General features: G+C 40.3%; 1 protein-coding gene and 1 long non-coding RNA gene across 4 annotated transcripts in view; one reads left to right on the top strand and one right to left on the bottom strand.

Moving 5' to 3' along the window:
• Positions 1 to 25,346, bottom strand: part of PDE7B (phosphodiesterase 7B) — a 351,638-nt gene that overhangs the window by 158,835 nt on the left and 167,457 nt on the right. The window contains exon 1 of one of the 3 annotated variants that reach the window (XM_070376731.1): positions 6,022 to 6,394. The exons of the other annotated variants lie outside the window; for them this stretch is intronic. Within the exon in view, the coding sequence (XP_070232832.1) occupies positions 6,022 to 6,259 (238 nt within the window). The 5' untranslated portion in view covers positions 6,260 to 6,394. Of the gene's footprint in view, positions 1 to 6,021; positions 6,395 to 25,346 lie in introns of those variants that run through there. 3 annotated transcript variants of the gene reach the window in all.
• LOC138989176 (uncharacterized) lies at positions 6,358 to 16,604 on the top strand. Its single transcript, XR_011465391.1, has 3 exons — positions 6,358 to 6,496; positions 14,755 to 14,911; positions 16,167 to 16,604. It is a non-coding gene; the product is annotated as an uncharacterized lncRNA (long non-coding RNA).

Below are 25,346 nucleotides of genomic sequence, written 5' to 3'. Positions count from 1 at the left end.
TTAGAGGGCAATAATGACAAATAAGGTGGGGAAAGTGAGCTAGTTTCAGAGTATGGAGAGCTTTGGATGCAGAATAATAGAATTTGGATTATCTTCATAGGCAATGGAAAATCACTGAATGATTTTGAAAGGGGGGTGTATTCTGATTTTTCTTTTGATGTTATTTATCTAAATGACGGAGGACAAAGAAGGGGCGCAAAGAGAGTACTGGCGTTGGAGGCTATTGGAAGATAAGAGACCAAACAACCTGAGGTTTAGCTCAGGGTCATGTAATGGAATAGAAAGAAAGCAATGGATGTAAGTTGTTGAGGAAACAGCAGCAATATCAACAATTATGACAGTGAACACATATTGAGCATGGGGTAGGATACAGGCTCTTTTTTAGGTACTTTTTTATACCGTCTCATTTAATCCTCACCTTTTGCAGAGGTTGCTGTTTTAACTCTCTTTTGTAAAGGAGGGGAAATGGGGGTGCAGAAAAGTGAAGTAATTTGTACAGTTTACACAGTTCACAACAGAGAGGCAGGTCTTAAACTTTTAAAAAGTTTAAGTACTCTTAACTTATTTTATGGACTTGGAGACAACTGGATGTGGAGAGCTGAAGGGAGAAGTTTTGAATCTGGGTTTCTGCGGGCATGATGCCACTTATGAAAACTAGGAAGTCAGATGAAGAACAGGTTTAGTTCAAAGTGAGATGATGTGTCTCAGTTTTCATTCAATTTTGCATTCACATTTAAAGACTGGATTGACTTGTCAATGATTATTATCCAGTAGCTACAGATTGAGTGGCCTTCCCTAGTGGCTCAGTGGTAAAGAATCTGCCTGCCAATTCAGGAGATGTGGATTTGATCTCTGGGTTGCGAAGATTCCCTGGAGAAGAAAATGGCAGCCCTCTCCAGTATTCTTGCCTGGTAAATCCCATGGACAGAGGAGCCTGGTGGGCTACCATCCCTGGGGTCACAAAGGAGTCGGACATGACTTAGCGACTAAACAACAACAGCAGATTGAGAGGAGGCTAATGTCTACAAGAACACAGAAAAATGCTATGGATTAATGTCAAGTTATCTACCATTAAGACTAATTGATTCTTCGATCAAAGCAATTTGTCCTGCTTTGAATGAAATCATTAATAATGAGGAGTATTTGAAAGTATGCTTGAATTTTTTACTAGAGTTTTTGAATTTTACTGGCCAGTTTTTATAGCCAATACTTTGAGTTGACATAGAGGTTTAAGTTAACAAATGCTTGTTTTCAAAGAGAAGCTCTAGATGGAATTCTGATTCATAAATTCATAATTGTTCTTCTATTAAGTTTGATTGTTCTGTGAATCTCTGGCACTTACCACAGCCCCTGGTATATATTACAGTCTAATAAATGCTCCTTGTTGTATAATAATAAAAATTTCAATCTTCAACATATTTAATGTATATCATGATTGATACTTGAGATATTCAAAACTAGCCCCTTTGTCAATTTGAATTTTACTTTCTGGAATCAGTGAATTGTTTTTAGATATTTTCTCTTCTGAAGTCATTCGATTTTCAGGGCTCAGTATAAAGCAAATTTCTGATATTTTTATTCTCCTTGAAGACAGGACAAGTTATAATGGCTATGGGGAAAATTAATGCTTTTTTCTTCTTGAGGGAGGTGTATGTTTTATATATTTCTGTAACCAAAGGTTATTGAAATGGAAACAAGCTTAATGAATAAGTAAAACATAATGTAAAATTTAGACCATAGATATCAAAATGAAAGGTAAGTTACAAGCTGCAGAGCTTGCAGTTATTTGGTTGAATTCTGAAATCAAATTATTTATTCAACTAAGACCAAGTCCTGCTACGGGATGTCTAGTCTTAAGCTGCTGACTAGAATCACAATTAGAATAATATTTGCACTCAACAGCATTTAAGAAACCGTTTATTTATTCTCTGTCCTTACTTCTCTCCACTCGCCTCTCCCCTCTTCTGGGCATGCTCTCACCACCATGCTTGAAAGCTTATTTTCTACTGATAATAGATGGGGCATCTCCCCCTGGGAATCTTCCCAGCAATGGAAACTTGACTTAAACCTGAAGCCCACAAATGAGTTTAAAAATGTAAAGGAAGCACAATTCTTTGACTTATTTTGCATGGTAATTTTATTTTTTCTGCTTGGACCAAGGTTCATCTTGCCTCCCGAATCCCCATGTTTGCTCATCAATATATAATCCATAAAACAACGTCTTGGCTTAAATTTAAATTACCCAGCTTGTGTCCTGATCACCTTAGTTTTATGGACTAGCGTTAGGAAGATTGAGATGGTCTGATTCTGACACAATGTGAAAATCTGGACAAGTTGTTTAGTCTCTAAATTACTATTTGTCCCATTTGTGTTAACTAGACAATTAGGGCATCCTTCATTTGCTTCATAAAGGGGAAATGATGAGTGTTAATAAGATTAAATACTTGGGTACAAGTTAAGGAACTGAGATAAAACTCCAAATCTGAGCATGCCGATACATTCCGGAGTCCCTCTCTGGGGCAAGCAGCGCCTCTGCCAATCGTCCAGCTCCTGGGGCCATGCCTAGAAGCACACCCTGAGATGTGTGAAGCTCAGACTCTCTCTTTCTCCTATCAACCCCCATTCCCTCCCCCAACCTTTTTTTTTTTTAAGACCAGTCTTCTGGACACGGGGATGAGGGTTGGAGGGTGGAGGGGAGTGGGTGGGAAGGAGAGGGTGGGACCAAATGAGAGAGTAGCATTGATTCATACACATGACCATGTGTAGAACAGATAGCTAGTGGAAGCTGCTGTATAGCACAAAGAGCTCAGCTTAGTGCTCTGTGATGACATAGAGGGAGGTGGGAGGGAGGCTTAAGAGGGAGGGGATAAATGTACACGTGTAGTTGACTCAGGCTGATGTATAGCAGAAACATTAGCAAAGCAATTATACTCCAAAGAGTAAAAATTAGTACTTCTGTGCTATTTACCCTTTGGTCCTTTCCTGTTAAATAAAGACTTAAAAAACAAACAAAATCCAACCCATTGCTGTAAAAGTTGCATTAGTCTCTAGCAAAGATATTCCCATGTATGACCTCCTCTGTAGAACTTGCTTGCTGTCTTCAGGAGACCTTGTTCCTCTCTGTCTTCCATCACTCACAGTTCAGTGTACTTCATCTTAAATATTTCTCATGAAAACTTATGTATGCATTTATCTTTCCACAAATCCTTTTGTTTTCTCCCTTTATTACCTAAGCAAAATCTCCGAGCACTTTTCTATTTCACTTATGAAACAAAGTTCCAGTCTGGACTAAGAAGTACGAGTACAAATAATAATGTCCTTCATTAAGGAAAAGAAAAGCCAGAACTTTTACTGTTAAATTCAGTTTACTAAGAAACGGTGACTTCAGTCTCTAAAGTTCTCTAGACTGTTGATTCTCTTCAGAATTCCTGCAGTTTCATGGTTTTTAGAAATGTAAACTTATTTATCTGTTATCACACAGTTGAAATACACATAGAATGTTATGGTATTTAATTTTCCTGTTTTTTGTTACTAGCATGGCCAACATTGTGTACTAGAAATGCAATATGTGAAGTTCTTACAGGTAAAGAGAGTGAAAGAGAGGGAATAGATGCCTGTGGGGGACTATTTAGGGGTGGGGGTGGAGAGCAGAAAAGCCATTGCAAAGAAAGGGATGTGTGAGCTGGATTTTGTAGGTTTAATGAAAATTTTCAATTGCCTATGTCAAAAAGACATTCCAAGCATAAGGTAAGTCTCAGGGGCAATTTCTGTGGAGGAACAGAGATTATTCCATTTTGTCAAAGTATTTCTAAATTGTCTGAAGATTCTGAGGCTAGGGTCAGATCTGAGAAAGACAGAGAGGGACAGCAAGAGAGCATGAGGTTGGCTTGGTGTTTTTTGAAGAACCTTCTACTTGAACGCCGTACACAACCTGAAGCCAGTTTAAACCAAGTCCTTGTAAAAAGAGAAAGATGCCAGGCTTTTGGAAATAATCTACACATGCTCCTGAGTCCCTCACCACCATGCTGGTAGGGTGAGAATGGTACAGAGCACTTGATGAGAGAAGGAAACACAGCCTCAGAAACAAGATGAGAGAACGACTAAGACAATTTGGAAAGTGAAGCAACTCGCCTTTAGGGCTTCATCATATGGACTCATGCTGCGTATACGGATGAAAAATGGCTTTCTGTCCATGTCAGAAACTGTGAGTCCATCGTCTCTATGAGGCTGGGGAGGCAGGGAAGGAAGAAGAGAAGGCAAACAGGCAGCTTTTGGGGAGGTGCTGAAATATATCTTGCTTCCTGGCAGGCAGGACGAGGGTACCAGCAGAGGAGGGAGCAGCCTCCCTGGGAACCGGCATGGGCACTGATCTATATTGCACTGAGTGAGAGGTTAGGGGCCCGCGGGCACACTGAGACTCATTTAGCTCAACTTCACAACATCCAGAAAAATGTAACTTTAAGTGATAAAACGTTGTAGGGCTTTTGTTTTCTCTCTATAGTATTGCTTTTTCAGGAATTAGATGCCCACTAGCACATAATATAAATAATAATATACACATATCTCTACAGACAAACTAACATCTGTTAGATTAAGTAGTTTACCAAAGTTGTAATCTGAAATATGCATTTTAATCATTCACTAGACTGAAACAAACCAAGAGTGGTTAAAGTTGAAGTGTCATAGTTAAGTTTTCTGCCCAGGTGGGTTTTTCCATTTTTCTTGAATTCACATGAAATATGGGATGGCTTTAGCATTACCTCATTTTTTCTGACCAAGACCCATTTCCTTGGGCATCCATCTCCCAAATGCCACATAAACCTCAGTCTCATGGGTTTCCTTCTCTTTCCTAAGTATTCATTGTTTACTAGAGACCAACACTTTTTGTTTTTAATTCCTTTCAAATCTGTTTTCCTCTTGCCCAGAGCATTATTTTTTAATAATGTTCTCTTTAGATTATTAGGCAACTTTAAAAAGTTTCTGCATAAGTGATTAAAAACAAAATTAGCTGAGCTTTGATTTTCTAGTCTCTTTCCATGAGAAGAAGAGGTAATTTTTGGTATAGCTTTTCCATCTAGTTCCCCATCTCTCACCACCAATGGCATGTCAGGATTCCACTCATCAGGCTAGCCAAGACTTCAAATGCATAAACACATGCTCATATTCGTTCTTCTAAAGTGAACCACCACTTTCCAAATATCTACCAACATATTCCCTAAGGAAAAGCACACCCGGCATTTTTAGTTGACGGTTTATCAGAGTCCCTTGGGATCCTCCAAAGGGATCCTAGATGTGTTTGTGGTGTGGTCCCCACTGTTAAAAATATAGCAAAGTTCTTCTCAACTGTCCCAAACACAGCACATTCTTATAACATGACAAAGCTCCTATGAATCATCATTTCCACATTTGTGAGCTGAATTTTCCTAATATCAATGGGGAAATTTGTATTATCGTCATTTGTCAAAAGGGGAAATTGAGGCAAGGCAGTTTATCAAGTTTCTCACGACATAAAAAATTTTCAGCTCAAACTCATTCCTGGAAACATGAATACATGGTTTACAGCATGTAAACCATGAGAAAATGAGAAAATATATTTTACTTTGCATAAAGCATTACAAAAAAGCAACCTAAGAAGAATATTCTCTCAGAGACAACTGGCTTATCAACAAGCAATTGCAGAGACACGATAGACATTAAAAAGTGCCCAATTTCTTCCCTTCCTTATCAGGACTGCAGCTTAGGAAATTTCACTTAAGCCACGGGACAATCAAATGACAGCTTAAGCCCAGATCCCAGATTTCTTGATTTTCCACTATTCGTGCTCCTCCTGCCACATCACTCTTAATTTTAAGATGCATTTCAATAAAAGAACAAACATTCATTAATCACAGCCCTCGGGCCCTACGCTGTACAGTTTGCCTTCCTTCCTTTTCCCATTTTTATATCTTGGGCTCTCCAAGGAAGGACTTGAAAGTCCTCAGACTTGGCCCTGGTACCTCTCACACCTCCCAGTCCATTTACCTGGAATGCTGTGGAGAGCATCTTCATTCTCCAGAATGCCTCTCTGTTTGGTCGCCTGCAGCTCACTTTTGGATTTCCAGACCAGCTTTACCATCCTGATCATCTCTGGCAAGTCCCAGGGCAGCGGCCCCTGCTGGCACCCCGGCCGGCTGCCCAGGGGGGCGGGCAGCTCACCTTCTGGGGCCGTCCACCTTCTGCCCAGCTCTGCCGAGTGGAAATAGCGCTCGAGCACAGGCATTCTGCCCTGGTCCCCAGAAGAGGAGGTCGGGCTGCTGCTGCTGCTGCTGCCGCCGCGGCGGCGGCTGCTGCTACCAGAGGGGAAATTCTTCCCAGGCAGGGGAAGGCGAAGCCCCGGAAAATCCTCTCCAGCTTCGGAAAGGCAAGCCTCCTCCAGCCTGGCACAGCCCCCCTGTCCTTCCAGTCCCTCCACAAACACTGACGACGAGAGCGACTCACTTCCCAAGGTTTCTCACTGGTGAGAATGGTTCCTGTCCTCCTTCCTTAGAGAGAGAAAGCATTTTCCCCCCTTCTCTCTCAGGCACTGACTTCGCAGCACTTAATTAATCCCAGGCTACAGCTGGAACGACAGCAGAGGGGGAAAAAAAAAGCCATTGAGGTTTTAGCCTTTGCTTTTTATCTTCTTCCGATTTATTTGTTCTCAGTTCTCTTTTGGTGCTTGTCAAAGTTTGTCAAGTGGCTTGTTTAGCCCTTAAGGACTTCAGGCCAAGAGGTGGGGGACTCCCCTTTGCCAGCCTCTCAGAGGGGTACTCCAGAGGCCAGTTACCTGAAGGTGTCAGGTAAGGAGTCACCCTCGTGGTGCAGGAAACCTAGAAGTTTCCCCAGCTCCAGCCCTCAAGGAGAAAACAGGGGAGGCTGAGCACTGGCAGGACCGGTTTGCAGCTGCTCCTTTCTGGAAGGTCTGGCCGGGGGCCACCTTGCCGGTCCACCACAGTCTGCACTGAGTTGGGGTTATTCGAAAGGTCTTGGGTTGCTCCCCAGGACCACAGTTCACACACTCCCCTCCCCCATAACTCTCCCTCTCCGCTGTCACTTGGTTCTCAGCAAACTTAACTGAATTTTGGACTATTAGTCCAATCCCTTTGTAACCTCAGCTGCCCTTTGGCTGGAAGGGAAATAACAGTGAATCACATTCCAGAGCTAACTTTGAAAGAAGTGACTTGGGGAAGTATCCAGATCCTCATGCAAACGTGCGGTGAGGTTGCAAAGCCTGGACACATCGCTTGGGATGGAATAATAATTTTAAAGCAGATCCACTGGGGACATACATGACAGCAAAAAGAAGGTGTTGAAGATTCACTTTCCAGAGATAGAACGCTGGGGACATGACATTTGGGCCACAAACGGCACCCCCCACCTGACAGTGGTTGAGTTGAGGACAATCTGGGGCCGCCTGTCTTGGATCCCGAGGTTCAGAGATTGAGGCGTTCAGCCTAGAAGTGAGAACTCGCACAGCAGAGGGGTTGTCCCCTGGAGCTAGTGTGAAAAGCCCTGACACAAATGAAAGTGAGGTGGTATTTTGCCAGCAAATGGGGTTGGTAGGAGCAATTTGAACTTGGACATTCACGTGGCTAACTCCTATTTTCTTGGGGAGGTCATTGTAACAATCCCATCTTTCCTTTTCATGTCTCAGCATTGCAAAGGGCTTTATTTTGCTTGGCACTTTATTTTGTTGATGTACAATCTGTTGCTCCTGTTCTGCTTTCCTTTTGGGGCTGTTTTATCCCACGATCATTTGCTGTTTCTTTAGGGGAGAGGATAAGGATCATTGTAGGGTGTGTATTATTTTCATCTCCCTCACCTCGTGTTTTAAAAGTTGAAACTAGCAAAAGCTACTGTCATGTTGTTATTGTTATAATGATTATTCCTCTAAACCCATGGGTGAGAAGCTTAGTTTTCTACACTGAATTAAGTGGCTTTTCTTTCTTCTGGATGGAAAAGTACGCTGGCAAACCTTTCGTAATGGGTAAAGAAGGGTCAACATCTAAAGAAGAAACAACAATAAAACACATTTAGGACACTGCTGCTTGTGAGTTTCATGATTAAAATATTGATCAAGCAGCTCTTCCTGTTTCAACCAGATATTCATACAACCCAATTAGGAATCAATGACCTACTTATGAGAAAGATGTGCCTTTTTTAACTTCTCTCTTTGTTAAGAGATGAAGGGATTTAAGCCTCAGTTTGACAGTTCTACCATTTTTGACAGCCCTCCCAGTTCTTATCTTACCCTTCCATCAGGTTGGGGGCATTCAAGCTCTCTAGAATTGAGACAATTTTATTTAATAAGCACATGTAGGCTGCTGTCCTCTATTAGCATATTTCCTGAATAGTGTCTTATACTCACTCCTCAGTCACAAACTTCCTTGACATAACAACCGAAGAGTTTCCTAAGTGTTTGACTATTTTTATTTTTGTTCAGTTATTTTGTAATAGTACTTAGCATCAGGATATCCTGACCCTTGGAACAAAGGGGTTAAGAACAAAGAAAACAAATATATGATATAATATGTTACATACACTAATGTATTAAGAATATAACTCTTTATTGCATGTTCCTTTCAGAATGACTTTTTAAAAAAAATCCTAGGATGTAAGTTTCCACTCTATTCTTTATATAATTTTACATATTTCCATGTAAAAATACCTTAGAGAAGTTACAAAATGTTGAATCATTGAACATGAATGCTTCATAGTCAAAATAAATTAAGGCCAGGAAAATGTCATCTCAAGTTTTCATTTTCGAAGAGGAATCTTCTTCATTAGAATATTTGGAAATTAAAAATACTGTACTGTAAAAACAAAAATTCTCCCCAATATGGGATTATCTTCATTCCACGGTAGAAGTGCAGAAATACCACAAGGAAGGTCATTCTCATGGTATTTCTGGCTCACATAGAAACAGGAAGTACAGGAAATCTTGCGAGAAAGCTTGGCTCAGGAGAGTTTTGGCTCAACTACAGGTTCAAGAGATTGGGACAAACTGATGAGATGCTAGCACTTGGACTAAAACTACTATCCCTCACAAATCTTCTAAAATGTGGCTATGTTCCATTTTGTAGGCTAGCATCTCTTTTATCTTTCAGATAGTTACTTTAGAAGAGCATGTCTTTAAACCTATGATTTTCCCCTTACATCATTCACCGATTACTATACCGGGGAAGGGGAGAAGGGGAGGATCTCTGCCCAGAGGACTCATAGAGCAAAGAGGTCTCACCTATGTGACTTGTAAAGATTCTTCTAAGTCTTAATATCAGTACTTAATATGCTACAAACAGGAAATTATAAGATAGACTTACAAAATAAGCTCTTTTTTTTTTTCAAGCATGTGAGTCAACCTAACTTCCCATGAAGAGGAAAGTAGCACAGTTCTCTTCTTATACAAAAGAAATGTCATGAGAATTAACAAAATCAAAACAGCTTGTTCCAATGGATTCCTAAAATATCAAACTTTGTTGTGTGTTTGCAGCTATAAAGAAAAGAACTGATAACCACAATGCTGAAGTATATGACCAAGAAAAAAGATTTGGAAACATAATGTCTTAGAACCTGGATCATCTTGAAGAATTTCTAGTGTTCTGGGGGCTCTGTAAAAATCTTGTGGATTTATGGCTGTTCTAGTTGATAGGCTTCTAAGCCTTTATTATACATGACTTAAAAAATATTAACAATATTAAATATTTCTAGTCATTCTAGAGAACGTACATTAAAAAATAGAAACAGAAATACACATTCATTTCGATTTTAGATTAGATTCTCATAAAACTTCATTTTAATTAATCAAAGTCTTCTCACTAAGGTATTTTGCAAGTACTTTAAATACTTATTAACTCTGTTTCTATATTTGAAGAAAAATTTGAGACTGTTGAGGGAATTTATTCATTTTGTCCTGGGCTTTTCTCTCCATCAGTTCAAATACGGATATAGGATGTATAAACACACACACACACACACACACACACAACCACCCAGGGTTTCACAAATGCAATTCAAATGCGATTCACAGTGAGCAAAGGAGGCAAAACAGGTCTTTCAACTTTGTTTAAGGTAGTCTAAGTAGAAGAAGCTCTAACAATTTACAGTGTCCTTCAGGAGACATAGAAATGTAATAACTTTGGCCTTAACTAATCTTGAGGAATCATGCCAGCAAGTAGGGAAAAGGACTTGGTCTACAGACCTACCATAGAAGGCAGCACATATTTCCACCATCACGTGGGAAGGGAGGAGAGGGGCGGGGCAAGATGAGGAGAGGCGAGGTGGGGGGAGGTAGAAGGAGGCTGAGCTGACAGATTCATAGTGTGATTTCACAACAGGTTTCTAAACTACAACCAATCATTCCCTTATTCACTCTGCAAATATGTATTAGCAGCCAGAGCAAGAGCAGAGGAGAGAATCTCTTTACCAGCCCCTGGGTCCTTTCTCAGGCACTGGAACCTGTCTGGCCTTCCCCACCTCGTTTCGAGTTTTCACTGTGCATTACAATATCTTCTTTTACTTTTGTTTGGACATTTAAAGAGAGAAACCAGGATTTTAGCTGGCATCATCAGACCGCTATCCTGGTTCTCAGATATCTAGCTAATGCTAAGTTTCTTGTCGCTGACAGTTAACCTGCAAAAAAATAAAATGAAATAAAATAAAAAGAGTCCAATAACACAGGAGTTGAGAACAAAATGACTGGAAGATTTGATTTTCTCCACCTGGCTTCCCCTCCCTGCTCTCTCCATGACCTGATGTTTTGCTATGTGACCATGGCATCCTCTGGCTGAAACCTTCTGGGATTTCAGAACTTCCTTCTTTCTTTTTTTTTTTTTTTTGGTCACTCTATGCCACAATGAAGCAGGGCAAAGACTAATAGAGTTTTGCCAAGAAAATGCACTGATCATAGCAAACACCCTCTTCCAACAACACAAGAGAAGACTCTACACATGGACATCACCAGATGGTCAACACCGAAATCAGATTGATTATATTCTTTGCAGCCAAAGATGGAGAAGCTCTATACAGTCAACAAAAACAAGACCAGGAGCTGACTGTGGCTCAGATAATCAACTCCTTATTGCCAAATTCAGACTGAAATTGAAGAAAGTAGGGAAAACCACTAGACCATTCAGGTATGACCTAAATCAAATCCCTTATGATTATACAGTGGAAATGAGAAATAGATTTAAGGGCCTAGATCTGATAGATAGAGTGCCTGATGAACTATGGAATGAGGTTCGTGGCATTGTACAGGAGACAGGGATCAAGACCATCCCCATGGAAAAGAAATACAAAAAAGCAAAATGGCTGTCTGGGGAGGCCTTACAAATAGCTGTGAAAAGAAGAGAAGCAAAAAGCAAAGGAGAAAAGGAAAGATACAAGCATCTGAATGCAGAGTTCCAAAGACTAGCAAGAAGAGATAAGAAAGCCTTCCTCAGCGATCAATGCAAAGAAATAGAGGAAAACAACAGAATGGGAAAGACTAGCAATCTCTTCAAGAAAATTAGAGATACCAAGGGAACGTTTCATGCAAAGATGGGCTCGATAAAGGACAGAAATGGTATGGACCTAACAGAAGCAGAAGACATTAAGAAGAGGTGGCAAGAATACACAGAAGAACTGTACAAAAAAGATCTTCACGACCCAGATAATCACGATGGTGTGATCACTCACCTAGAGCCAGACATCCTGGAATGTGAAGTGAAGTGGGCCTTAGAAAGCATCACTACGAACAAAGCTAGTGGAGGTGATGGAATTCCAGTTGAGCTATTCCAAATCCTGAAAGATGATGCTGTGAAAGTGCTGCACTCAATATGCCAGCAAATTTGGAAAACTCAGCAGTGGCCACAGGACTGGAAAAGGTCAGTTTTCATTCCAATCCCAAAGAAAGGCAATGCCAAAGAATGCTCAAACTACTACATAATTGCACTCATCTCACATGCTAGTAAAGTAATGCTCAAAATTCTCAAAGCCAGGCTTCAGCAATACGTGAACCGTGAACTTCCTGATGTTCAAGCTGGTTTTAGAAAAGGCAGAGGAACCAGAGATCAAATTGCCAATATCCGCTGGATCATGGAAAAAGCAAGAGAGTTCCAGAAAAACATCTATTTGTGCTTTATTGACTATGCCAAAGCCTTTGACTGTGTGGATCACAATAAACTGTGGAAAATTCTGAAAGAGATGGGAATACCAGACCACCTGATCTGCCTCTTGACAATCTGTATGCAGGTCAGGAAGCAACAGTTAGAACTGGACATGGAACAACAGACTGGTCCCAAATAGGAAAAGGAATACGTCAAGGTTGTATATTGTCACCCTGCTTATTTAACTTATATGCAGAGTACATCATGAGAAACGCTGGACTGGAAGAAACACAAGCTGGAATCAAGATTGCCGGGAGAAATATCAATAGCCTCAGATATGCAGATGACACCACTCTTATGGCAGAAAGTGAAGAGGAACTAAAAAGCCTCTTGATGAAAGTGAAAGTGGAGAGTGAAAAAGTTGGCTTAAAGCTCAACATTCAGAAAACGAAGATCATGGCACCTGGTCCCATCACTTCATGGCAAATAGATGGGGAGACAGTGGAAACAGAGTCAGACTTTATTTTTCGGGGCTCCAAAATCACTGCAGATGGTGACTGCAGCCAGGAAATTAAAAGACGCTTACTCCTTGGAAGGAAAGTTATGTCCAATCTAGATAGCATATTCAAAAGCAGAGACATTATTTTGCCAACACGGGTCCATCTAGTCAAGGCTATGGTTTTTCCTGTGGTCATGTATGGATGTGAGAGTTGGACTGTGAAGAAGGCTGAGTGCCGAAGAATTGATGCTTTTGAACTGTGGTGTTGGAGAAGACTCTTGAGAGTCCCTTGGACTGCAAGGAGATCCAACCAGTCCATTCTGAAGGAGATCAGCCCTGGGATTTCTTTGGACGGAATGATGCTGAAGCTGAAACTCCAGTACTTTGACCACCTCATGCGAAGAGTTGACTCATTGGAAAAGACTCTGATGCTGGGAGGGATTGGGGGCGGGAGGAGAAGGGGAGGAAAGAGGATGAGATGGCTGGATGGCATCACTGACTCTATGGACGTGAGTCTGAGTGAACTCCAGGAGTTGGTGATGGACAGGGAGGCCTGGTGTGCTGCGGTTCATGGGGTCACAAAGAGTCGGACACGACTGAGTGACTGAACTGAACTGAACTGAATGCCACGTGCAGGATCTTAGCTCCCCAAACAGGGCTCAAATCCATGCCTCCTGCATTTGGAGTGCAGAGTCTTAACCACTGGACTACCAGGGACACTCTTTTCTGATTTCAAAGATTATAAGTGGTGGTACACTTTTCATAATTTCATGTTCGCAGGTGTGTTATCTTCTTCAAAAATAACTATAATGATGAAATAATCAAGAAGTTCTTCAAGACTGCTATTAATGCCTTAGGGTTACAAAAACTGTATTTAAGTCTCACTACTGAGCTTTGCCTCAAACTTAGAGATTTATCTACAAATGGTGAGTGCTTAGTCACTCAATCATGTCCAACTCTTTGTGACCCTATGGACTGTAGCTTGCTAGGCTCCTCTGTCCATGTGGATTCTCCAGGCAAGAATACTGGAGTGGGTTGCCATGTCCTCCTCCAGGGGATCTTCCCAACCCAGGAACAGAACCCAGGTCTTCCGCATTGCAGGCATATTCTTTACCATCTGAGCCACCAGGCAAGCCCATTTACAAAAGGGTATGGTACCAATAACAACCTTATCCACATGCTTTTTATCTTATTTGTAAGGATAAAATAAAGATTAAATAAGCAATAATGTGCTGAAAATTTTTAAATATTTTTAAGCTATAAGAAATCATAATTGATAATTTATCTAAACTGAAATTTTGGTTCTAGTTTCCTGAGATCTATAAGAAAAACTGAAAAGTCAAACTCCCCATCCTTAAATTAGGTCCCACTCTGGAAATTCATGCTTTTTATGAGGATGCAGGAATAGAGGAAGTCAGAGACAGGGTATTGGAGAGAGTATTGGAGACTGGCCCCAGGGGAGAGATCAATTCAGTTCAGTTGCTCAGTCGTGTCCTACTCTTTGCGACCCCATGAATCACAGCACACCAGGCCTCCCTGTCCATCACCAACTCCTGGAGTTCATTCAAACTCATGTTCATTGAGTCAGTGATGCCATCCAGGGATTTAATGATACAAAGGTGGGGAGAGGTGGGAAAAATGATTGATATGTGAAAGAGCATAGATGAATGACAAAATATGTATTAAAAGAAACTCAGTAGGATAAATATTCATTGTAACTGCATTTGAGAGGTGTGATAACAGTTATGAATCATGTCTAGAGTGTAAGCCTGTGCCATCTTTACCAAGGGTTATTTAGTGTTCTGGTTAATACTGTATCCGTTTCTGTGATTAGAATTTCAATTTCCGGCCACAGTGACTAATGGTTGTGTTTGATGTTCATGAGCTGTAAAGCTTTGTGCTGTAGGCTGTGGTGATGAACACGTGTCTCAGGCCTCCCCCTGGCTTTGTTTCTCTAAACAAACCACATGGGCTTCCAATCTTTTTCTTGGGAGTCTATAATCCTCAAATATTTTAATAATTTTGATAGCTCCTAGCTCATCTCCATTGAATTCACAAATGTTTTTCAAGGTAGTATAGTACATAAAACCAAGTAGAAGGTTTCAAAAGTGGTTTAAACAAAGTCTGAAATATGCTTTACTTCTTTTTTGCAAGTGAGATACATGGATTCTGGAAGCTCTCAAGAACGGGGAAGACTAAGAACTAAGAACTCTCAACTAAGACTAAGAACGCTCAAGAACTAAGAAGACCTCAAGAAGGCTGGAGGGGAGATTGTCCAGACATCCTCAAAGACCTGCTGGGAAATGCCTGAGTGAGATTTTTTTCCCTCTTAATATAATCGAAATAAACTAGATCACTAATAAGATATAGAAGTATTATTAGTATAAACAACATAAAAGGAAAGTGAGAAAATGGTAAGGAATAAAACCTTCTAAGAGCATTTATTTTTTTTCCCTTTGGCATTCAGTTATGTTTTTGTTTATGGAGTTCAAAGTCAATTTGGAAGAAGGAAGTTTCGACTATCTGTGTATGAAGTGTAATCCTACTGCCTCCTCAAATTATTGTTTATTTTTCCCTCTTTCACATATTACCTCCTGGTGATTATGAATTACATTAAATATCTATGCCAAAAGTTGTCTCTCAGATGCTGTTCTACAGCAATTCTTCTCAGATGTTAGTGTGCACACAGATCACTTGGAGATTCTATTAAAATGAAGATTTGGTTTGGGCAGGTCTGGGCGGGGCCTGAGACCCTGCATTTCTAGGAAGTTCCATGGGAATGACAAGGCTGCTGGTCTGCAGTCCACACTGGGATGCAAGGTGAGAGGCCTACTAAGTGGCAGATATTTTCTGCCTCTTCTATGTTAGTTATGAAAGAAAATGAAGCAAAAGTACCCTTCTTTACAGGAACATGTATTAAGACTTTTGGAAACAATCAGTAGTGGCTCAGGATAACTACTCTCAACTAGAAATAAGCAACCAGAGCTGCAGTATAAGAGCAAGGGCTATGTCCAGGGGCATTCATGATATTGAATCCCTACTTGGCTTTTAAATTTTGTTTCATTCATTTCTTTTCCCTTATGAATTAACTTTAAAAAATAAGGTTGACTAAACAGTATGGGCCACTGTGAGAAAGAATATATATACAATGGAGTCAACTTCAAAGACAAATCGCTGATTTTGAAATTTCAAGCAAAATTTACTTAAGCCTAATTTTGCCACCCTTCCCGCTTTCCAGCATTTTGTTGTTCTGTGTGTGTGTGCTTGGTCTCAGTTGTATCTGATTCTTTGTGACCCCGTGGACTGTAGACTACCAGCTTCCTCTGGCCATGGAATTTCCCAGGCAAGAATACTGAAATAGGTTGCTGTTTTCTTCTCCTGGGGATCTTCCTGACCCAGGGACTGAACTTGTGTCTCCTGAGTTACCTGCATTGGCAGGCAGATTCTTTACTAAGGACTATTGTTATTTTCAGAACGATTGAAATACAGGCAAGGCTCTGAGTCTTTGATCTCCATCATTATGGATATTCTCACCAAGATGTACTCCTTCATTTGATTTATTAAAGGTCTATGTAAAGCAGACTTCAGATGAAGCCTGGTAATCTTTCTCACTGTAATACTCCGGGCATGAATGAATGGTGACCAGATGACTCCACAAAGCAAAGATGGAAAGAAAGTAAGCATTCATGGAGCTATAACCAGCGAGTAGCCCACGGTGCTGCTGACTCAGAGAAATGTACTACAATGTCACAGTGAAATATAAAACAAAACAAAAAAGATAAGCTCTGCAACAGGCTGTATTCTTTATCAGGTATCACCTGGAGTTCAGGCAGCTCCAGACATAGCATTCATGGGAAAGTGATACCAGAAGCAAGAGGCATGTGAAATCAACTGGAAGACAAGGGTAATCAAGAGCATGAGGTTGGAACACTATCACATTTATATGATTAAGAATTTGTACAGTTAACTGAAAAGGAAATGCTTAGAATAAATGGAAGCATCTGCTGGTAACTGGAAACACAGGTGGTTGTATTTTCTTCCCTTTGTCTTTCCTGATTCTTTCTAATGCTAAGTGCTTTCTACCTTGATGAACGCCTATATTTCCTATCATATACAGAAGTAACTAAGAAACAAGAAAGGGAAAGCTGGCAGATAATGGATTAAAAGTGAATATATATCATGGTCATTTTAAAGGTAATTTTAGAACCTCTTCTCCTATGGAGAATCAAGGGGAAAAAGGAAAGGTGAGGTGCGGCTTCCCTGGAGGCCTGGTGGTGAAGACTCCACACTTCCACTGAATGGGGCAAGGGTTGCCGTGCAGTGCAACCAAAACAAACAAACAAAACCATTTTTTTTAATAAGAAAAAATAAAAAGGAATTAGAAAAGTACTCAGGGAAATGGCTTGACAGGAAGTAGTCATAAAAAAATAAGTAAAGGTGAGACTATTTAATGTATATAAACAATATACAACACACTCTCTGTGTAGTATGGTACGGGAAATCCACCTGAACCCCTCACCCCCTTTTGTGGTATGTAGTGTTGCTAGAAGATAACAGCAGTATCATCAAGGAAAGAAAGCCTAACACAAGTTGGCAACACTGATGCACCTATGGAATCTCCAAAGACTCTCTAAGAGTTTCTTTGTAACCTTCTTATCCATCCCACATTTAAATTCTAACTAAAATTTGCTCTATTTCATAAAGTATCTAAAATGATTGCACATGTCTCTGTCTCTAAGAGGTGGTTACCATGGGTTCTGCTCTATTTTCTTCTCTGGGCCACTGGGACCTGCTACTTTCTGTCCTCCATGATCTTCTCCCTGAATCCATTCAACAATCTGATCATGAGACTTCTTGCATTCTTTGTCCTCTTACACATTTTTGCTTGGGACATTCATGTTCTGTTGCCTATTTTGAGTGCAAGGCAAAAATACCTACCTTTGACTTGCATGTGTTCACATATCTTGCTGCTTTTGTATTGTGTGTCTGGATTAGAATATAAGGAGTCAACTCCAGAACCATCTGCAACTAGACTTTTAAAAATACTTTTTTATGTTTATTACTTCTTAGCTTTCAAAGTTTGAGGAGTAAATTGATTGAGCTACTTCTAAAATGTATTTTTTAGTTTCTCATTCAGATCAGATCAGATCAGATCAGTCACTCAGTCATGTCCGACTCTTTGCAACCCCATGAATCGCAGCACGCCAGGCCTCCCTGTCCCTCACCAACTCCTGGAGTTCACTCAGACTCATTCAAAAAAATTCAGTGCAGTCTTAATTATCTTTAAAAGTTAGGATATTTCCTAATGTGCATATCATTTTTTAATGTGCAACAAATAATCAGTCTTATGGACTCTGTGGGAGAGGGAAAGGATGGGAAGATTTGGGAGAACGGCATTGAAACATGTATAATATCATGTATGAAACGAGTCGCCAGTCCAGGTTCAATGCACGATACTGGATGCTTGGGGCTGGTGCACTGGGACGACCCAGAGGGATGGTATGGGGAGGGAGGAAGGAGGAGGGTTCAGGATGGGGAACACATGTATACCTGTGGCGGATTCATTTCGATATTTGGCAAAACTAATACAATATTGTAAAGTTTAAAAAGAAAAAAAAAAAACCCAGCTTGAACATCAAAAAAAAAAAAAAAAGTGATGGGAGATATTAGTAGTAACACAACACAGAATTATTACCTAAAGAAATAGTCTAAATCCCTTTGTTGGGCATTCAACATTTCAAAACCATGCTCGCACTAACCGAGCCTTGTAAACTCACTCAAGCGTACATTTAGCACTCAAAATTCCTGTGGAATCATATTGTTTCCCATATGTGCTAGATGCACAATGATCTGTGTGGTAGGCAGAATAATGACCTCCCAAAGATGTCTACACCCTAATCCCTAGAACCTGTGAATAAGTTAGTTTACATGGCAAAGAGGAATTACTGTAGCAGAAGGAATTAAAATTGCTAATCATCTGATGTTAAGATAGGGAGACTCTTCCGGATTGTCTACATGGATGCAGTGTAATCACAAGGGGTTCTTACCTATGGACAAGGGAGGCAGGAGAGTCAGTGTCAGACTAATAAGATGTGATAAAGATTCAACTAGCCAATGTTAGCTTTGAAGACAGAAAGAACCCTCAAGCCAAAGAATGAGGGCAACCTTTCAAAGAAAAGGGAAAAACTGCATTCTCTTTAGAGCCATCAGAAAAGAATGCAGACACTTTGATTTTGGCCTAATGGGACTCGTTTTAGACTTCTAAACTCCAAAACTGTAAGATAAAACATTTGTGTTTGTTTTAAGCGTTAAGTTTGTGGTAATTTGTTACAGCAGCATCAGAAAGCTAATATTTATTGCTCACATTTTTCTTCTCTTTATTGGGAAAGATTTTTCCACTTATCTCATCCAAAAAACTCCCATTTTCTTCATGAAGTCTTTGTGTCCCACTTCAACTGCCTCTTTGATTTAAATAAAGCAGAACTTCTTATCCATTTTATTTGTTTTTAAGATAACTTGTGTCACTATTTGCCTTTAATGCTCCAGCTTGTCTTTCAATTTAGAATGCAGGGAGCATTGTTTCATAGTTTGTATAATAACATAAAATCTTGGGATGTACCCTTCCTTCCTTTCTTTCTTCCTTTCTCCCTTCCTTCTGCATTTACTGAGTGGCTAATAATTTATTGAGTGTCTCACGCTAAGTGCTTTATATACAAAACCATAGTCCCTGTCCTTAAAGTTATTTACAAATTTAGTGGAGAAACAGACACATATACAACTAGTCATAAAGCATGATGCATTGTAGGATTAAAATATAACTGTAGACCGAACAGGTCTCAGTTAGTGTCTGTGGTTAATAATGATGAAAACCAACTTTTTTTCTTAAATTTTTCTTGTACCTTGACAATTTAGACAATGTCTAGAAATCTATTTAAAACAAAAATTTATGAACTATATTAGAGTTTGTATGTTGTCAAAATAATGTGGATGATTAATTGTATTTTGTTGATTATTTTTTATTTGCTGATAGGATTTTTTTTTTAAGTTTAGCTGTAATGATTTTAAAACTTTAAGAATCTTCTCACCACTTTTCTCAGGTGACTTGATATCATGTTGCTAGTGACTTGGCAGCTTAGGAAAAGTTCTTATTCCTAGATAGCCAAGAAAGGCAAATGATGCAATGCCAGAGTTTTAAGGGACTTTAGAGGTAAATTAATCATTTCAATTAGATCCCATCTTAGCTTAAGCTGAAGACAGACTGGATAGCTGAAACAACAGAAATTTATTTCTCACAGTTCTGAAGTGTGGAAGCCTGAAATCACCAGGGTGTCAGCATAGTTAGGGTCAGGTGAGGCTCCTTATCCCAACACTGCCTTCTTACTACTTCTTCAGGTGGTGGAGAGATCATGTCTCTCAAGTCTTTCTTATAATCTCATTTATGAGGACCCCACTCTCGTGACCCAGTTACTCATCACACTGGGATTAGGGTTTCAACATAAGATTTTTGGAAGGACACAAACATTCAATCCACAGCAGGTAATTTTCTAATTATACCGATAATGACAGCATAAGCCCTGGATTCTCACAGACCTGAGCTGAAGCCTGTTCTTTTCACTGCTTATGTACTCAGTACAGCACTACACATTTTATACGAAATGCCTTATATTATCCTTACAAGAACCCAGATAAGGTAGGTACAATCATGATTCCCTATGAAATTATTTGCCCAAGATTCAGATACTACCAAGCTTTAGAAGAGTGATTTGAACCAAGGCAGGTTGGCTCTAGAGCAGGCTGTCTTAACACTGTGCTACACTTCCTGTGCGGTTGGGTATATTATAAAGCAATAAGAACTTGGTTTGATCAACACATTGCAACCATACATGGCTGTATCCATGGCTGTATCATGAACATTTACGTGAGGCAACTCAGAAGGAAAGAATAATTATGATACTTCCAGCACCTGTTTCTATATTTTTTCTTCATGGTAGGATTATATCCTGTGTCCTTTAAGGCATATTCTATCCCACTGTGGTCATGACTGTAGCCACCAGGTTGGACTTGAGATTTTTGCCACAACCTTCATCCAGAAAGTGCTGAAGGTCTTCCTTTCTCAGTATGATTGCAGAGAAAGAAAATGGCACACATAGACATTTTTTAAAAAATTAGGTGAACATCTGATCTCCCTTCATTAATGGATGGTTTCCTCAAGCCAGACACTACACTCCAAAAATAACTTCATTCCTTATGAAAACTGGCTTGAGTGACCTGTACGTCTGTGTCACGGTCATTGCCATGCACTGGAACCCTTCAGGGTAGTGATGAAAGATGATCAGAGTAGTTTCTGTGTGATTTAATCATAATTGCAGCAGCAACTCTACTGTCTCTGACCTAAATCTTGGATCTGAAAAACCAGGGAACAATGACGTAGAATTGGTGAGTGGAGATGAGTCGATTTCCCCAAGACATTAGAGGGATATTTTCCTTTTGGAGCCATTTAGCAAGGCTGCTTACAGTATCACAGTGTCAGCTGCATCTGGGTTTTCTAAACAGCTTGGCCAGAAATGGGAAAAAGAGATTCTTAAGTGTTTCCGAGTGTTAAGGAAATGACTTGAGTCAGTTTTTGTATGTACAATACATGTAGGGGAATCCAAATCTGGTCTTCAGCTGATTTCTGACCTGGGGTAATAGATTGGAGATGAAGTTGATGATAGCTACGTTTCCAGTGGGCCAGGCATTTTCTGTTTTCTGCCTTACCTCCTTTTCTTGGCTTTACTTCCACATGGTAAATTTGGTTACCTCGTCATTTATATTCACAGTCCTTCTACTAGGGAAATGTAAACCTATAAATTTCACAACACCTTTATATAACACCTTCTTTATAAGGTGTTACAAAGTGACAGAAGGGCTTGGCTCTTCAGAAATGTCCCTAAGGAGAGAAAAGTTCAAAGCCTGGGGCAAATCATTCTGACTTTCAGATGCTCAACTTCTGTGGATATTCCCCAAGTCCTGTCCCCAGTAATAATTTATTAATAAATTAATTCACTTATTTGAAATAACATTAAATACTCTAAATCTTTGCCTGACCAAACCCAATTAATCCCAACCATTCCATTTGTCCCTCTATACATTTGTCCTTACATCAATTATAATTGATGCCTTGTTTTATTTAAAGATTTTCTTTATGTCCATCATGCATGTAAATTCTGTATTTCATTTTTGCAATATTACATTAAGAGTGCAGGTACTCATTTCTTTGATAGCTTCCTTAGAGAACCTCTCAAGTGGTCAAGATCACAATGAATGATGAAATAGCACTATTATTTCTGTGGTAAAAATAAGAAGAAAGTTCGGAGGGGGATAGCCACAGAATTTTGGGAAACCTCAGAAGGGATACTTGGTGTTGCAAAATCCAAGTACTCTTTTTGACCTAAACCATATGCTGGCTTTCTTGAAATTATTGCAGGGTTAGAACTTTCCCCCGCTAACATGCTGGGTAAAGTCACATTTCCCCATAAGAGCACAAATGTGCAAACAAAAGACTGGTTATAGAAATCTACTTGAAATTCCTGAGAGGACCTACACAGTTGTTTCTTAGCTCTAACCTATGGGTCAAATGTACCTCTGACATCTATTTTCTTCAAGTTGGCATGTCTTGGGAGCTTTTCTTTTAGGATCTTTGGAAAGAGAGTTTTCAGAAACAAAACAAAAACTGAAAGAGCTTTTATCCTCCAGTAGAACCAAAGTGTTGGAAAAATTAGACTGAACTCTTGGGACAACTGAGGATTAAATGAGAGCATTTGTCCAAAGTCTGTAGAACAAGTCCAGGTGCAAAGCAGGCATTCAGTAAAAGCCAGTGATGACCATCTTTTCCAAATCACCTGCTCTCTTTTGCATGGAGCTGGCATCAATAGCCCACTTAGCCCTGTGTGCCATCAGTAGAGCCAGAAAGTAATATACAGAAGGTAAAAGATAGGAGAGGTAAAAGTGTAGGGGGGATAAATTAGGAGTTTGGGATTAACAGACACACACTGCTACATGTCAAACAGACGACAGGACCTATTGTATAGCACAGGGTACTATATTCAATATCTTGTAATAACCTATAATGGAAAGGAATTTAAAGAAGAATATATATATATATATATATATAAAACTGAATAATTTTGCTGCACATCTGAAACTAACACAAATTGTAAATTATATACTTCATAAAAATGTTTTCAAAAAAGAGGTAAAAGTAAGCAAAAACAAAGGGTATGGAGTGGTCAAGGAAGTGGTGGAAAAGAAGACAAAGATAAAAAAGAAACTACAGAGAAAAGAAGAAAAAATATGGCTTTTCACTGTCAATAATCATAAAGGTTACTCCAGGAACCTGGAGAACATCAGTTGCTGGGCCCTTCTGTTCAATACTGGGCTGTTCCCATCTCTTCTTCCTGTTCTAACTTCTAACATGAGTTTCAGATGATCTGAAAGATTCTCCAGATCCAGTTGTACAAAACAGAAAATTAAGTTTTTCTAGTGTGTTCTAATGCAGAAGGCAATGGCAACCCATTCCAGTACTCTTGTCTGGAAAATCCCATGGACAGAGGGGCCTGGTGGGCTGCAGTCTATGGGGTCACTAGGAGTCGGACACGACTGAGCAACTTCACTTTATTTTTTCACTTTCATGCATTGGAGAAGGAAATGGCAACCCACTCCATTGTTCTTGCCTGGAGAATCCCAGGGACAGGGGAGCCTTGTGGGCTGCCGTCTATGGGGTCACACAGAGTCAGACACGATTGAAGCGACTTAGCAGCAGCAGCAGTGTGTTCTAAATAGATAGCCATTGACACTGAGTACTAGTGTGATCTAAATAAACAGGCATAGACACTGAGTACTGAACTAGTTTCTCTTTAACTCTCTAGAAACCCATTGCAACATAATTATTCCTAGAGAATAATTGTCTTAAAAGTCTTTATTTCCTCACTTTTCATCAAAGGATATAAGTTGCTGAAGTATCAAATCTTTCTTGGTAAGGCACTGTCATCTACAAATCAGTCCCTCAGGATCTTGCAAGGAGCACATTGGTGGTTTAGTTGCTAAGTCGTGTCTGACTCTTACAACCCCATGGACTGTAGCCTCCAGGCTCCTCTGTTCCTGTGATTCTCCAGGCAAGAATACTGGAGTGGGTTGCCATTTCCTTCTCCGGGGGATCATCTGGATTCAGTAATTGAACCCCGGTCTCCTGCAAAAAGACTTGTTTATTTACTTTTGCCATGAGATGGTTCCTATAATTAGAGAAATCAAAGGTTTCTTATGAGAGTGTGAAATGACTTTTGCAGTTCTTGGAGAAGATTGCAGAAATTGACCGTGTCAAAAGAAAGTAAGAGAATGGCTTTCTTCACCATCAGGGGATTAGGATGGTGAAGGAAAGGTGCTCTGTTCAAGGAACTTTGGGGAGCTGTAATTATAGAACCACTCTTAACTGTCCATTCCTCAGCCCCTCCATTGAAGACCGGAGAAGGACTGTTGGCGAGAGTAGTGTGGTATGGGACCAGGGAACAGAAGATTTGGGCTTCAGTCTTACATCAAAGGTTTAGACAAGTTCTAAGCATAAACCTTTCTTTAGGGTTCTGCTTGCTCAACTCTTGTTGGGGCTTTTAGACCACCTCTGAGTTTGTCAGACCCGGCAACACTCTGCCGTTCTGGGATCTTCTGCACTGAGAGATTAACCTGGACCAAGACTGATGTCACTACCATACCACGGATCCGAGCAGACTGTTCATCGGGTGCAGCAGATATCTGTTCAATGAATGAGTGACCATGCACCCCTGAATGGCCTCATAGATATTTAAAAGCAGCTCTATAATTTGAGAAAAAAGCTGGAGTGTCATAGTGGCCTCATGGAAACTCAGCCAGTGTAGGACCGTATTAGCGAATAGCCAGTTTCATGGGGCAGTGGGGTAAAATGGGTGAGTGAGCTGATTTTTTTTTTTTTTTTTCCCTGAAACCATCCTGTTTCTCTCTGTCCCTTTCTTTCTCTTTTTGATTTCCATTTGTGATCTCTGAGACTTAACAGACATAGTACTTTGCAGTCTCTCCCACCCTCTCTACCAGTGCTCCCTAGTGGGACAAGTAAATCTGATCCCAGGAGCTCAGTCACTACCCATCCAAAGCCCCAGGCCAACGCTGGGGAAGGGTCAGGATGTTGCGTGTGCCACACACACAGGCTTGGCACTCAGCCCCCACCACGCTGCTGGGGCCAGGCAGGGAGGTCACCCCTCTGATACCTGAAGAGTGGTGCCTTCCACCTCCTGCACTGCGGGTATCACTGCACATGGCCAGGGCAATGGGACAAAAGAGATCACTCTGGCTCCTCAGGCGCCAAGATGAGGAAAATCAACATCAGGGCCCAAAGGATGCAACTCCTGGGGACAAAAGTTTTCTACACATTAACAACCAGTCATTACAGAAACATTGAGTAGGCGCTCAAGGATGGAAAAGAGAAGAGATCTCTTGACCCTAGATGACAAATCTTTTTCAGGGAGACTCTGAAGCACAGGACTTTATTCACCTTGTCAATAGCCAAGGCAGGAAGATGAAATGAACAGCACTGAGCAACAAACATTCATCAAGCACCTTTTACGAGCCAGGCAGGAAGCAAAGCTTCGAACAAGTCAGACTTTACATTCCAGTGAAAGCCAGAAACACACACACAAATACATTACCAAGACAGTCCTCGGTCATTATCAGAGATATTATAA

Source organism: Bos mutus, chromosome 9 (genome assembly GCF_027580195.1).
Source record: "Bos mutus isolate GX-2022 chromosome 9, NWIPB_WYAK_1.1, whole genome shotgun sequence".
NCBI classification, from domain to species: domain Eukaryota; kingdom Metazoa; phylum Chordata; class Mammalia; order Artiodactyla; family Bovidae; genus Bos; species Bos mutus.
Note: the sequence above shows the minus strand (reverse complement) of the source record. Positions and strands in the feature narration are given on the sequence as shown.